This window comes from Ammospiza nelsoni, chromosome 5 (genome assembly GCF_027579445.1).
Source record: "Ammospiza nelsoni isolate bAmmNel1 chromosome 5, bAmmNel1.pri, whole genome shotgun sequence".
NCBI lineage: Eukaryota > Metazoa > Chordata > Aves > Passeriformes > Passerellidae > Ammospiza > Ammospiza nelsoni.
Genome location: NC_080637.1, coordinates 15925670 through 15941944, shown reverse-complemented (window position 1 = coordinate 15941944; position 16275 = coordinate 15925670). Strand labels below are relative to the sequence as shown.

Genomic DNA, 16275 nt, shown 5'->3' with positions numbered 1-16275 from the left:
AAAAAAACAGCTCAAGTTTCTTCTTTCAGTTTTTATCTGAAATATGGGCTTACCAGGTGAGGCAAGAGAAAAACCAGCAGATATGGAGAAGGGACAGACAGAGGGCACTGGGAGGGAAGTCTCCTCCTCAATATTCATTCAGCTGTGCCATACAAAATAGCAGAAGGTCCATAACTTACAGGGAGTTACTATTTAACAAAAAGGTGTGTGATATTTTCACCACACAGCTATTGCCAATTCCTTTGACAGAAATTAATTTCATATACACTATGACAAAAAGAATTTAGATCATTTCATTAACAATAGGAAGAAGGAAAACAAATCCAAACTCCACTAGATACTTATGTTTCTTTGCAGCATCCAAACCTCATTAAGATAGCAGAGAAATGCTTGAACTTAGCTCACAGACCTGATGTTTGCACATTGATTCTTAATGAAATGAAGGCATTTTGCCTTTCCTCAGTATGATCCTATCAAATGGCAAAGAGCCCTGATGGGGACAATAGCTTCTCACCAAATGTAACCACTATCAGCATTTCAGCCCTAGACAAAAAGAAACTTTGCAGAGGCTGAAGTAATCATTGAATTACCAGGTCTGGGAGACTGGAAACAAGAAAGGCATGAACAACACCCAGACAGTTCTAAGTTATTTTAGCAATTACAAAACTATGCTACAGGAGACCCAGGAAAACACAATTTAATGGTTTTATATATAACAAACTGACCACTACTGTTATTTTGTGTCAAATGAAATTACATTTTTGATTTGACTTGAACTGTAGCACAACCCCTACTCAGATATGGCAGTTTCAAAGAATTTCAGCAAATAATGTATTTTTTCAAGTTCTTACTACTCCTGGAAGAGTAGGATAACTTACAATAAAGGCAATAGCAGAAGTGTAGATAGAATACCAGTCTAATAAGGCAGAAAGATTCTTCAAAAAATTTGTAACAGGTTTGGCACCTCTCTCTAAATGGAAGTTGAGAAAAAACGCAGTATTAGAATTAGCTGGGAGTGGTTAAATCACTTTTAAATGACAAACAATCAAATTAGAAAACTACAGGAATATTCATGACGTGTAATGATAAAAAGGCTTATCCAAATGAAAAAAAAATTAAACCCACCAATGTAACTGAACAAATAAAGAATGCATTTCCAAAAAATGAAGTGTTATCCAAGACAAATATTACATCTCAACTCTTAAGTATAAACAAAGGAAAAAAAATCAACATCATTTATAAGGGTACCCTGATGCTAAAAGCAGCTTGTTCTCAGCCATGGTCACACCACCCCAAAGACCATTGTAAAGGTCAGTTTGTCTCACTGCAAAACAATCTACATTAACCTGACTGAGTTACAAGCCACCAAGGAACAACCCAGAATCACAGAATCATTTAGGTGGGAGAAGACCTTTATGGTCATCACTGTATTTGACCATTAACCCAGCACTGCCAAATCCACCACTCAACCATGCCTCTAAATGATTTTCTCTGCAGAGCCTTCCCACCCACCACTCCTGTCCAGGTTGGTGTCATTGCAAACTGACAGGGAGCACTCCATGCTGCTGGCCAGGTCATTGATAAAGACACTGAACAGGACAGACCCCAGTACTGAGCCCTGGGGAGCACCACTTGTGACCAGGTGGGTGTAGCTCCATCCCCACCACTCTGGGCTTGCCCATCAGCCAGCTTTCTACCCAGCAAAGTGTACACCTGTCCAAGCCATGATCAGCCACTTCCTTCAGGGAATGCTGTGGGAAACAGCACCAAAGGCTTTACTGCAGCCCAGGCAGACAACACCCAGAGCCCTTCCCTCCCCTGCTGCTGCTCCACCAGCTAGATTAAAGCCAGGCTGGATCTCCTGGCTGTGTCTCTGCAGGACTCTACCCATGGCTAGCACTTTGCTGCTCACCCTTCCTAAGCCAGGCAACCCAGCAGATGACTCCCTGAAGCCAGTGTGCCACCCTGCAGACTCTGCTCTGGCTGTCACTGCACGGGAGACTGCCCTGTGTGGGAGAGGCCACACACAGGCACACCCAGCCAGCAAGAGCAAGGGCAGCTCTTCCTCTGCTCCCTAAAACCCTCTAATCCTTTTCACTACTTGGCAAACCAGCTAGGGAACACAAGGAAACAGGAGAGGGCTGCTGCAAGGCCACCAAGGTGCCTGTTGGACCACACCAGTTTTGGCTTTCGTGAGAAGAATGATGATACCTCCTGCACAGAGAGCCTCAGAAGCTCTCACTCTTGCAGTAGAACTCACAACTTTCCAAGCCTTTCTTCAAGAGAGCCTCTGACTTGCTGTCCCAGTTTGTTTGGCTTAAGACTGAGCAATCCCAAACACACTTCCTATGTGAAGTAATTAAGCAACTAGCACTGCATTTCCTTAAGCATCAGCAGCACAACCCAAGCAGCAGATGAAGAAGTGGATGGGCACACCCAAGGCACTGGAAGAGCTCATGGACTCAAGTGCTGCTTCCACTGCTCTGCTGCAGCTGCCTACACCAAGCCCATAAAGAAGATTAAGACTTGAAAGACTGGAAATCACTGGTGACAACAACACTCTGGAGAGCTCTGAGTCAGCCTCCCTGGACAATAGGAATCTAGATTTTGTGGCTAACGTGGTGGAAGTTAGGAACCACCCAAAATTTGACTTTAATACTATTTTTTAAAAGGTATTCTGAAGGCAATGCATGTACACCACTGACAACAAATCAAAAGTATTCTCCCAGATGAAACCAGAATAAACACAACAAATAAAATACTGCTAAGCACTTACTTAATCTTCTCATATTTTCAGTCAACCTGAAAAATAATAGATAAAAGCAATTTGTTAAAGAGACAACTAGTGAACACTTGTGTACATTTGATCCTTGAAATACTCTTCATACTTCTAAACTATAAGCCTTTATTCTGGCGTTTATTCTTGCCTATTCTTTATTATTTCTTGTTACAAAATGTGTTTCTACTAATACAGTCTACCTTGCATCAGACTGAAAACTGAAGTTCAAAAGCCCTCCAGCCTAACTAAGCCTTTGTTCACTGTTTCTGGGAGGCATATGACAAAACCTGGTAAATAATACAAATCTTATTTTAATTCACACAGCAGATAAACTTAAAATATCATGTTTTGTCCAAAGTAGTCAAAAAACTTTTGACGTAATTCTGTACTTTTGGTGTTATCATTTGTTATTGAAACAATTGCTGAAACCATACAAAAGGCTGGTTAAAAAGAAAAAAGAAGTGAGAAGAAAAGTAACTTGTAAAGGCATCAAGAATTTCTCAAAATGACATTAGGGATTTACCTTCTAGCACTAAGTGGCTCTTCTGTTTCCACTGTATTCTCTTCTGGCTGAAATCTGAAGTCCTCAATATACTCCCCAAATTTATCACAAAACCACTTATGGAGTCTTGAGGAGACTGTGTGAGAGCTCTTATCTATAAAAAAGAAGCACTAAGTATCAGGATAGTGCTAGAAGACACCTTTATCCAATGCCAGCCCATTCCCACACACAGTGTTTGTTGGGAAGCACACTTTGCTCAGCTGCCCCATCCTTCACCAACACTCTTTGTGGAAACTTGCAATTTACTTGTGCCACTGCACAGGAACCCAACTGCATTAAATTGGTAAAATAAAACTAAAAGTGATTCCTGTATTGCTCTTAGGACAGTACATGGAAGCATCTTATCACCCAAAGTACAAAGAGTAAAACATCCTAACAAACAGTAATTTTTAGCAAACACAGTAAAAACATTTTCTGGTTAAGAGACTTCTGTAAATGAAAGACTGATGTAAATCTCAGTGCTCCCTGTTGTGCTGAAGGGTCACCTTGAGAAAAGCAAGTGCAAAGCAAATCACTCCTGAGCAGAGAGCTGGAGAACACCCTGCAGCCACAGGGATCTGACAGGAAAGGGAGGTGGAAACATAAGCAAGATTCTGCTAGAGTCATTTTTACTTCCACTTTCCAACCACTGATAGTTCACAAAGATTGTGTGTGTGTGTCTTTATAGAGCAATACAAAAAACCCACAGAGTTTCTTTTTTTCTAAAGTCAGCCTTCAGAAATTATGCTGCATATACCACTTTCTATATATGGAATATTCAGTCATAATACTACCTGGGAAGTCTTACACAACAAAATAATGAAGTGATGCACACTTTCTGTACGTCAGTTTCAGTGGAAAAATAACATAATAAAGGGGTACATGGTAATAAAATCAGGCTAAAAGCCTTAAGGCACTGCAAGTGAGAACAAAACAATCCCCTGTAACACACAAAATTGTGGTCTAGAAGGAACAGACAGACTATTTGGAAACACAGCTCAATACAGCAATGTCACCAAGAGGATACTGGTCATAATTACTCCATGACCAAATTTAGTACAGAATTCCATTAAATTAATGTATGATTAAACAGAGACATGGGAGATTCATCAGTCAATTGCAACAGCCAAAAAGATGCATTTAAGCTCATGAGAAAAAGCCACTGGTGCTCAGAAAATAGAATCAAACCATTTATTAATGATTGACAATGAAATATAGAAAAACAAGGAATCTAGTGACTGTTTACAGCTGGGACAACCCTTCTATTTGAGAATAAAAATATGAAGTAGCTTCCCACATGCTAATACTTCAGAAAATACTGAGAAAGAGATTTTGACAAGAGGGGAAAAAATGTCAGGTTGTAGCTCTCATAACAAAAAGCACTGACACTATGGAAGTACAGGAGGGGAAATTTCAGATTTAGTCCACAGATTTAAAAGCCTAAATCTCAATCACAAGCTGTAGGAAGGGAAGTAAAAGTGTACTGAAAGATTAAGAATTAGACTTTGCCTTAGTTGTTTCAGACATCAGTAGTACATTATTGAATTCATAATTAGCATCAGCTTGAGAAACGTATATGGCAGTGTAGGTGTCCAACAAATTAATAACTCTTATCTTACTCCTTCACTAGAATGTCTCTTCTTTTAGATAAAGGAAGCAGTAATATGATTAGTGGCATAACAGACCTTCTGCAATTGAGAACAAAACAGAACATTTTTTCTATGTGTTACACCTGTTTTCTGCTAAGTCAAGGATCAGCAAGGCATGCCAGAATGGTGAAGTGAGCCAATAGCTTTCATTACATATCTAAAGGCTTTACAATACACAATAAATTCCTTGCTCATGTATGCTAAGTCAACTACAAAAAGTAAATGCTGAATCACGTACAGAGAGAGAAGTTGCTTGAATTGTCATTTATAAAAAGCTTCTTCAGAAGCAAGATTTGATTTTCTAAGGATCTTAAAAAAAAATCCAACTGAACTAAAGTGCTGTTAGAGATCTGACCAAGCTCACCTGTTCCATTGGCCTGTGCCTGTGGCTTTGCAGGTTGCTGAGCTGCAGGCACCTCTTCTGCCCTACAAAGAAAACAGAAACAATGTGAAATGTTACAGAGGGAGAATTTATTCCCTTTTAGGTAAAAGAAACACCAGAATCTCCACGGTTTCCATAGCTGAGATTTTACAATCATGAAAACCCAGCTTACACCCTTTCACAAGACTCAAAATATTCACTGCACTTCAGATCCTGGGCAATGCCACTCACTATGAGGTGGGGTTTAGCCATTGCTGTCACCAACAGCTCCAATTCACCTTACAACTGCTCAACAACGTAGTATTAAATTTCTTGCATTATTTATGCCTTTGTGTGGTATATGCATTGCAATGCCTGCCAGGAAAATTCTTCAGAGCCACGACTCTTCCCACAGCAATAAATTAAAAGGGATTCTATATCACAAGTTGATAACCACAGCAGCAGAACAAAACCACAATTTAAGACACAAATCTTGAATCCTGCCACTGCTACTAGGGTCAAACAACTTCACAAGAGGAACGGGTGTTAGGAATGATTTAAAATGTTATGCTGTAAACTCTCAAAATACACAGATCACAACCAATTTGAAAAATAACTTGAGAAATCAAAATAGCCCGAAAAACTGCAACAAAAATGTTCTAAAAATATATGTCAAGAAGCTGGCATCATTGGTCTCACCTTTCAAAATGACTCAAGAATATTCTCATCCATTAAAAGTGAACAGATTTTTTAAAACACAAATGCTTTTGGCATTCTGTACATGTGCAAGGCTTCAAGTTACATTTGTACACAGCCTCCAACTGCCAACCTGTGCTGAGAATACTTCAGGCTTCAGTCCCAAAGTCTTCATTCATCCATGCAGATATCATACAGAAAAAGATTTTTCTATGGAAGCAAGAGCTTTGACAACATAACACCAGCCACAGCAAGCTTTGACAGGGAGTTGTATGATTGGAAAGATTACTTCTTGAAATAAAAGTGTCAGTTGTGCAATTTCATGATCACTCATTTATCAGGCAATGTAAGCATTTTCAAATGTTCCTTTCATCTTTTGCTCCTCAGAAAGAGAAACAAGTGAAACATGGTCAGGAAATGAAGAGCAAGAGGAGGGATCCCACTGCACTGGGCAGATTGCAGCAATACAGATGGACACACAATCCTCTCTCCTGCTGTTCCTCTAGAAAGGATGTTAGGAAAAGATGTCACTATTGCCTGCACATGGAAAAGGTCATTACTGCTGTGTGCTGCTCAACATGACCATACATCAATGAACATGATGGAGAAACTGCAGAACTTGTTAATCCTTCCTAAGCATTCCCAATCCTTAATGAGTTTTCCACGTCCTTGTTAATTTCTAAAAGGAACATTTAGAAGTAGTTTACTGATTTATGAATTACAGTTCAACATTTATTGGTGTTAATGAGCTAAAATCAATGATTTTTGCTTTGAAAGACACTTGCTTTCATGATTCATCAGGACTTTTCCCCATGGCTTCTGTATTTGCAGCAGAAAGACTTTTGAAAGTCACCTGAAATGTCATCAGTTTATTTTCTTTAGCTAAACTTTAACTTTGGTTCCTGTGCCATTTTACCCCAGTTTCTATATAAGTCACAGGTTCCTCATCTAAAAACTCCTCCTATCCTTGCTTCTTCTCCCATACCCTTGCATCTCCTCCATTACCAGCTCTCAAAAGACAGACAGAAATAAACATGATCAAATTTGCACCAACTCTTATGCAGTGGTATCTTGTTTTCCTCCACCAGCCACACATCAGATGGTTACACCACATATTGAGGGTTTCAGCTGAAATCTGTCATTTGGGCTGTGTTTCACTGGAGCTGAAGCCACATTTAGGTGGAAAGGAGATGGTCATTAACAAGCCATTCCAGCTGTGTGGAGGCACTGGCTGGGGTGGTGTCACACCAGAACTCCCGGGACAGAGCCAAGATGAGATCCCAGCACTGTCAGCTGTCAGAGTCTTCAGGCTGGGTCTTCCTTTGGCATGCTGGGATGTACTTTCAAAAGCAGCACAGCATCATTACTCCCCATGTTTCTTGGGCAAAAAAATCAAGAAAATCTCACCAATAAGTAGCTCTGTACAGCAGCCTTACTGGGCTCCATCAGGAGCACATGACAGTTGGCTTTGGCCCTTCTTGGTGCTTTGTTTCAATTCTCAGGCAATGTCTTACTTGCCATCTGCCTGTTACTTCTTCCCCATGAAGAACCTGACCTTTGCAGTCATCAGGTTAATGACAGCTCATTACTGCACCTGTGAATCAGGTTATAATTAGCCACTTCAGACAGATCTGTGACAGGAAGCTCAGAATTCATTGTTTGGGCTTGCACACCTACTGGGAAGTTCAATTGTAAAATCAGGTCATGTTGAACCATGCAGTTCATCAAGACCACTGACAGAGGGAAGAAATTATCTTTCCAGGTTTCTGAACCACTCTTCATGCCAGAGATAATTTAGAGGACTGAAAAACATAAACAGTCCCCAGAACAACAGTGTGTTCCTATGTGGGCTTCCCAACAGCAGCCTGAACCTACAAAAACAAGCTGCATTAATTCCTCTTGGACACACTTTCCACCCAGAAAAAGGGTGTAACACCAACACATGCCCAACATGAAGCTAGGTCATCTTTATGCAACTAGAGATTGCAGCCATTTAAAGCACAGCTGTTTGAAACAGATAAGAGCAGACAGTGGAGGAGACAAACACAAACTGTCTTTTTTGTTTATTTTAATATACTGAGGTCAGGGAAGCATCAATATTAATGAATATTAGAGCTGTGCATGACCAGGTCACATGTACCTCTCAAAAGCAACTAGCACACTCTGATGCAGTGTCCATTCAGTGCTGCCCCACAGAACAGCACCCAAGTGTTATTTAATTATTTAGCTGCAAGCATAACACAAAAGTTAAGGGAACCTTGACACTGAAGACCATTTCCCTAAAATAAACATTTTTGTTCATGCATATGAGGCCCTGAATACAGCTGCAAGTTGAGATGTCTGTGAATCAACAGCCTCCCCCAAAAAACTGGATGCAGACCAGAATTGTTGGACACAAGAGGTGCAGTCCCTGCCATGATGTTCTCAGACATATTCAAAGCATATTCCCACAGGCTAACTCCAAGTTCACAAGCAACCCATCACCAGTTTTTCAATCACTGTTGCAAAAGACACTCAAGGCTGTTAACACTCTTCCTAATGCTCAAACCTGAATTTGTGTGTACTTCCATCAAAAGCACATTCCAACCTCATACATGCACAACTAAGCAGGTATTTTCTGAGCCTAGTTTAAAAATACCTTTCAGGTATGCATGGCTTCTTACCCTGAAGAGCTGTTAAAAAACAAGTGATATAATTTTCATGTTTTCCATCTCCTTCCCATTTAAACACACCAAACATTTCAGAAGCCCTTGCTATTCTCATCTACAACGAAGGAATAGTGATTTATGCAGAAGCATTGTCTATTTGGTCCTTGTAAAAATAGTTCACAATGGTACTAATAACAAGGTGCGCTGCATAAGTCACAAGCTGCTGCTAAATGGTGTTGCAAAACTTTGTTATTTTTCTTTTCTGCATGACTGTAGCTCACAATTTGCAAAATATGTCAGTTACAGCTCACACAAACTATTCCAGATTATTTATGCATCATTCTGCTCACATGTCATAAGCTTCAGCTGCCATACCAAATGCTGGGATGTTCTGAACTGTATCTGTGGAAAACTTCAGCTGAGGCCACTGTATTTCTGAATAATCAGATACACAAACAATAAACACCAATACAAAATAAAGCACCAAAAGTCCTCTTCTTCCACTCTACTCTCTTCCCTGTGCAAAATTGTGGCCTCAAAAAGGAAGCCCATGTTCTTCACTAGAAAAAAAAAAAATTAGATTTTGAACTTGCTTTCTCCTTGCCAAACTTTTTTATCATGTTTTATATTGATACATGTATTATCTGCCTCACAAATACTTTCGAATACTGCAACTTTTAAAATAATTTCTTTCTTATACCACAGCACAGTTTGATTTTCATTAGCATCAGTTTACTTCTGCAAACAGAAAGAACAGTACCTGCAAACCCCAGCCCTCAACTAAGTACCACAAAGCTGCTCCCTCCCCTACCAGGGGACACACGAATCTCTATTTTAAAACTGCTAACAATAATCTTAGAAGCAGGGTGAATTTGACATAACCAGACAGAACTTGAGGCAGTTACTTTGCTTAATAAAATTAAATTTCCATCAGGCCATATTTATTTATTAATAAATATTACTTTGCTTAACCAAATTAAATTTCCATCAGCCCATATTTAATTTCCAATTAAATATGGGCTATTACATATTTGACTATGTAAGCCAACATTTCCCCTATAGTCCTAATAAAAGTATTTTTAAATGTCCACAATGAGATGCAAAATATAGTAAGCAGTGAAGAATTTCACAAAATAAGCACAAGTTAAGCAAAAATTATGGACAAACAAATTGTTCTCCTCCTGGGTAGAAACCAAAAAAATTTCAAAGTCTTATTTTGTTGTCACCTTATGCATCCTGCCTGCCACAAAGAGGCTGAAATAGTAGTAAGAGCAGTTAGAGAAGCACTTCGGTAGAGAGGATAATTGGCTGAATGTAATCCCCAAGTGCAATACCCAAGCTGACAGGACTAATGCAATCCTTAGGGTATCTAAATAGCACTCAGGGAGCCATGTCATCCTACCTTAATTTAGCAATCTCACTCCTGCTAGAGGTTTGCTGCTGTTCACAACCCAACAAGGTGCAGATGTTGACACAAATACTGATAAACAAAGACTGTCCATCTCTTCTCTCTGTAAAGCCTGTGCTGATAAGCTGCAGTGGGCCAGGTAAGACTCTGACTCAGCCTTATTATTGTGAAACAGAGTGGGATGATGAGTACCACTGTGAAGAAGAAGAGAGCTCCTCATCCTCCCCCAGGACTCACAGCCATGAGGAGATCCCTGTCCCCTTCTCTGTGCATGACCTGGAGTGCAGGCACAGCCCTTGGGACAAAGCTGTGCCAGATCTACAGACAAGCACATGGAATTTGCATTTCAAGCAACTTCTTCAAGGCAGCAAGTCACAGGTGAGAAATTATCCTTTCCTGAAGCATCAGTTTCACCTACCAAGAGCAGGGAACAAGGCTCAGTGCTCTGTACAGCTGTCACTGTGCCAGCTGATACTCTCAGCACACAACAAGCTCAAACTTCTCCTCCTCAGCTGTCCACTCTAACAGGCAGTGCCAGTCCAGACACACAGCAAGACCAGCACAGGCAATAAAAATGCACTCTCACATCCCAGCTGTAAGAGCAACTTTAAAGTGTCACTCAAAAAAAGTCCAGACGAGAGCAGTTTGAGCCACCTTCCCACTGCACAGTTGTGGTGCTGGGTGGGAACCAGACTCCTCACAAGGACCTTGGAGAGCCCCTTCTAAGCTGACTTGGCAGCACAGGTCAAAGACTTCACATAGACCAACCCTGCACAAAACCAGTGATTTTGGAAAACCACCACTGTGAAATATCACCTGAAAAAATCCCACTGTAGTAGGTACTGAGAATAGAGGGAAGGCCTAATCTATCTTTTATCTAAAGCCTTGGTGCACCAACACTCTGAATACTGTTCAAACTCTTAAAACAGTTAAAGAATGGCAACTGAATTGATGAAGGGGATGGAGTACTCTTAAAGAGACTGTGGAAAAGCTGGAACTCTTTAGTCTGGAGACAATGTAAGAGAAGAAAGGACTCATTAAGATGGCAAATAAACTGAATGCTGAACAGTAATTCACCATTTCTTACAATTTTGTAACTACGGGGTGCTTCTTGAAACCACTATAAAGTCTGTTAAAAAGGAAAGCAAATAAAATGCTTCTTTAAGATGTAAGAGGGGACTTCTGCAATGCATTGTCTCCACAGTTTCCAGAAGAAGATAGCTCCAGCAATTAATAGTGTTAAATAAATTCATGGATAACAAGTCTGCCAAGAGAGACTGAAGTGAAAGACAGCAATGTACCTTCTGACAGCCTTAAATAAAGGGTATGTGTATGCTTACAATGAGTGGCTGGGGGAACAGGGGCTGTTTAGCCAGGAGAAAAGGAGGCTCAGGGGAGATCTCACTGCTGGCTACAGCTGCCTGAAAGGAGATTGTAGCTAGGTGGGGGTCAGCCTCTTCTCCCAGGTAACAGGCTATAGGAGAAGAAGAAATTACCTCAAGTTGCACCAGGGAGTTTTAGACTTGGTATTAGGAAAAATTCCTTCACCAAAAGGGTTCTCAAGCACTGGAACAGGCTACCAAGGGATGTGGTTGAGTCACCATCCCTGGGGGTATTTAAGAGACATGTAGATGTGGCTCTGGACTGCATGGTTTAGTGGTGGCCCCAGCAGTGCTGGGTTAATGGTTGGACTTGATGGTCCTAAAGGTCTTTTCCAAACTAAATAATTCTATGATTCCATGGGAGCAGGAGGCAGACAAAGAACAGAAAGAAAGCAGGCCCACATGTTTCCTATAAATAACTCCCACTTCCATTGCTGCCAGTGGATGTGGACTGGCCTGAGAGGGAAGGTATTTTTACACCTGAGTACAGAATGAAGTGGGAGGCTGGGAAGAATTTGCATGGCACTGGGAAATTGCATATCCAAGCAAAACATTTTGCCTGTCTGCTCTTGCTTGTCACCTCTAAGTAAGTGTCAGTGCTTAGCACGTGATCACCAACTCAGCCTGCACTGTGTCCTGTGACAGCACTGTGTGGTGAGACAGAGATCCTGCTCTCAGCTCCTGCTGGGCAAGGTACAACAGGCAGCTACACATACAAGGGGTCTAAACAACCAGCCACAAGCAGCTGCTGTGGTCTGAAGATCTGTGTAGCTAAGCAGAGTAAGGAGAGACTACATCAAATGTCATACTTTGCATCATCAAAATGGATGTCCTTGAAATGGGCATGAAAGGACCTGAAAGGACCTAGAAGCATGGGGAGTGTTTCCATCTGTCACTGCAGTGGCCAGAAAAGCTCTAATTCCAGTTACTCACATGCTTTTAGGGCTTTGCTGTGGCGCTGGGACATCCTTGCTGCTGCTAGATTAAGAGTAACAAGGATTGGGCAGTCTGGAGAAGACACAGGTTTTGAGAGGGATAAGCATTTGCAATGGCATGGCAAAGGCTCTGGCATTCAGTGGCTCCAGGTAGGCAAGATCCCAGAGGGAGAGCATCAGAAGAGGTGAAATGAAAAATATCTCAACTAGAGTGTGTCATGGCACTTCTACAGCTACAGCAGCACTTATGGCCAAGTAACTTGCATGTACATGGATGTCAATTATGTCATTTTACAGGACAACTTAGACAGCGGCTCTCTCTGTGACCAGTAATTTATTTTAAGAGCACCTGGGCTGGAAACATATGTTTTTACCAGCACTTCCCAGAGACAGACAGAGATCTCAAGTGGCTTTGAGCTCTACAGTGAAGATGTTTCTCTTACCTTGCTTTAAGTACTTCATTGACTCTTTGTTCTAGCTCTAATCTCCTCTGCCGTTCCTTTTCTAGCTCCTGCCTTAATGTTTCAGCGTTTGTTTCTTCTCTCAGCTTCCTGAGCTCCTCCTCTGTTAATTAAAGAAGAAGAAGAAGAAGAAGATAAAGATTTAGTTACCCTGAAGTATTTCTATACAAAATTTTAAAATCTAATTATGACAGATTCGGTGTGGGGGATTTTTTTAGCTGTGCTATACCAAATATATTCACCAGAAAAAAAAAAAAAAAAACAACAAGTATTCAAGGGCTAGACAGTCTTCATAAAAAGCACACAGCTGTATCAGGTACAAAATGTTTCATTACAATTGTTAAGCAAGGAGAAAAATAGCTCCAAAGTTTTCTTTTCAAGATGCAAAATAAGCCCTTGGTACAAGCTATCTTTACTTAAACATGACTTACTCTTCATTCCCCAAAGAAATAATCAGCAGGAAAGGCTGCCGATTGCTAAATGCAGTGATCATAACAACAACAACAAAAAAAGTATCTGTTTTCTTCCCTCATGTCTGTGGGTGGAAAAACACAAAACCATAAACTCAAAAGAAGTTATATGATGCCATATAAACCCATGCCTATCAATTCCTGGCACTAGGTCAGAGGGTGCCTCTATGAGCCTCAGCACCTTATAATTGTAAGAAAGGGTTGTGAAACAAGAAACTAAGTCAAAATTTTTACACTTTTCCAAGGTTTTTGGAAAAATGTAAAAACTACTAACTTCCATGTAATAATTATATATATATAAATATACTCACATATTTACTTATACAAACACATACACACTCTCACAACATTTTTCACAAGAAGTTAGTATCAAGTATGTATAAGGCTATTTTGTGGCTAATTAGCCTTGCTTTTTGTCACTGGCAGCGTCCTTGCTCATGACCTTATTTTACTCTAGAGCTAAAATGGGGTCACTATTACTGACAGCTTTTCCCAGCTAGGCATACATGAGACATGGCCAAAATAAGATTGGTAATCTCTCTCTTTTTTTTTTTTCCTTTTTTCTTTTTAAACCAAAATTTACTTTACACTTTTTCTCTGGTATGATTTTTAAGCTCAATTACAACAATCAGTAGCAGAACAGCAGGTGTCTTTCAAGTTTACACCAAACTAGAACAGAAACTACTTTCTACTTCCACTACCATTAGAAGCACAATGGGTTCAGGCTTTTTACATTGTTTTACAAGACTGGAACACCATTTTATACCCTCCAGAGGGTTGTTACACAATGTCTTTTGTTTCTTCTCACATACTGCCTTCTAAATCTTTCATAGTCGGAGGATTTTGGTATGTGAGCCTCACTGACTCCAACCACCATGGTTCTTGAGAGGGTCTGAAGCCGTAGTGCAAATGTCCAGAGGAACTGATGCGCTCTCCATGCCCTGCAGCAAGCCCTGTGCAGGGTGTCCAACCTCTCCATCTGCTGATTGTCCTGCAGCAGAGCAGGAGCCTCAGAGCACAGAATTAGGAGAGATGGGAAGAAGACACATGAATCAAGGGGACAACACTATGGCTTCCACAGTAAGGCAACAACTGAGCTCCACCAAAAAGAAAGGAGTGCTGTTACCATCTCCCACTGAGAGATGGTGACCCTGGGAGGAAGAGCTGGAGCACAGAAACCACCACGTTATCCCCCAGAACTGAAACTGAGAACCCCCAAGGGTGGGGCAGGGCAGTGTCACTGGGGCAGAAGGTATTGTCTCTCCTGTCAATAAATGGAAATGTCACTGGGGCAGAAGGTATTGTCTCTCCTGTCAATAAACGGAAATGTCACTGGGGCAGAAGGTATTGTCTCCCCTGTCAATAAACGGAAATGTCACTGGGGCAGAAGGTATTGTCTCCCCTGTCAATAAATGGAAATGGCACTGCTGCAGAAGGCATTGTCTCTCCTGTCAATAAATGGACAGATATGGATATAAGGGCAGACTTCTACATGGGGCTGTTGCTAATGACGCATCCACAAGGAATTTTAAATCCAACAAGAAAACTAAATTTGTAATTAATTTACCCAACTTTCAAGGGCTTGTTCCAGAACAAGAGCCTGCACACAGCTGAGGGGAAACATCTGTTGCACTTCAAATGCACTGGAGCTTGTGCAATATCATGAAGATATCACAGAAAGTTCCAAAGCTTGATAGAGACACTATCTTCTCAAGACCATTAAAGGGAAAAAAATTCTTCATTACGCATTTTTAGTTTGATTAAAGAGGAAGTGACTATGCATTTTGTGTACATAAAAAAACCACACACATTATAAATTAACCTCAATGTCCTTGAAAGTCAGATTTTCCAGCTTCCTTAATTCCAGCTGTTCTGACTGTGCTACATCTTGTACCAAAACAAAACCTCCAGAAATTGTATCTCTTGTCCTCCAAAGAGGACAAGCAGTGCCAAATATTCTTTATGGAAAGAGGCAGAGTTAAAGGGTGCACAGTGAAAGAGGCAGAACTCCTGTAAAACAAACAAAAGAAAATACAACATCCAATCCTTAAGGACTGTCATAGCTTCACATTTCAGAGCATTTCCTAACTTTCTCATACATGACTGCAATTCAAATCCACCTCATCAAGCCCTTAAAGCAGTATTTGTTGCTACTTTGGCAGCAGTGTGGTCTGGCACTGTAAAACCTTCGTGTTCAGTTAGTTAAATACTCCTGAGTCTGCTAAGCAACAGGAGCCACAGAGAGGGGAAGGGGGGGAAGTTCTTCCTTGCTCGGTCCCCTGAAATAATCTACCATTTGGCCAAGCTGAACTGCACTTTTAAAGCAAATTCCTCTGTCCCTGAAGAGCCCTCCTGCAGAATGATGGAAGCTGGCTACAAAGAGCAGAGGTCACAGACCCCTGAGAAGTATACATAAGAATATTTCACCATGGTATCTATCCACTGAGTTTTATAGATGAATACCCTCCATGATGCTGAGAATGGAGAGCTCCTTGGATTTCATCTTCAGTCAGCCAAAATTCAAACATCCTCTCCCCTCTGCACACACAAAATGATAAAACATCAAACATGAAGCTTCAAGGTTCCAGATTAATCAGTTTCCATAATTTCCTTCCCAGGCACATCCATCATGGCTCACTATCTCATCCAGGGCAAGAAACATCAAAATATTCCTGGGGGCTCAGTGCATGTCTCAGCTGGACACTCAGGTGAAGTGAGCAGCCATGAAGGTGACCTGGCTAGAGGGGGGAATTACTAAAAGAATAAAGTGTCTGCTGAAATACTGACAGAGAAAATGCTGCTATGCCTGGGAACTGGACCTGGGAACCAGAAGTATTGCTGAGAAGTGCAGCTGGCCTCTCTGAAAAGCACAGCCTGGTACCCAGAAACCTGAGACACCCTGAGATACCATTGGGAAGCACAAAAACGAGGAAACACAACAGCCA

At 41.0% G+C, this 16275-nt stretch overlaps 1 protein-coding gene across 3 annotated transcripts in view; it reads right to left on the bottom strand.

Moving 5' to 3' along the window:
* GRAMD4 (GRAM domain containing 4) overlaps positions 1-16275 on the bottom strand; it is a 73954-nt gene that overhangs the window by 14610 nt on the left and 43069 nt on the right. For all 3 annotated transcript variants that reach the window (XM_059472133.1, XM_059472134.1, XM_059472132.1), the window contains 5 exons: positions 12843-12963; positions 5334-5395; positions 3303-3435; positions 2777-2802; positions 879-970 (listed from right to left, as the gene is read on the bottom strand). In XM_059472133.1, coding sequence (XP_059328116.1) covers positions 879-970; positions 2777-2802; positions 3303-3435; positions 5334-5395; positions 12843-12963 — 434 coding nt within the window. The remainder of the gene's footprint in view (positions 1-878; positions 971-2776; positions 2803-3302; positions 3436-5333; positions 5396-12842; positions 12964-16275) is intronic.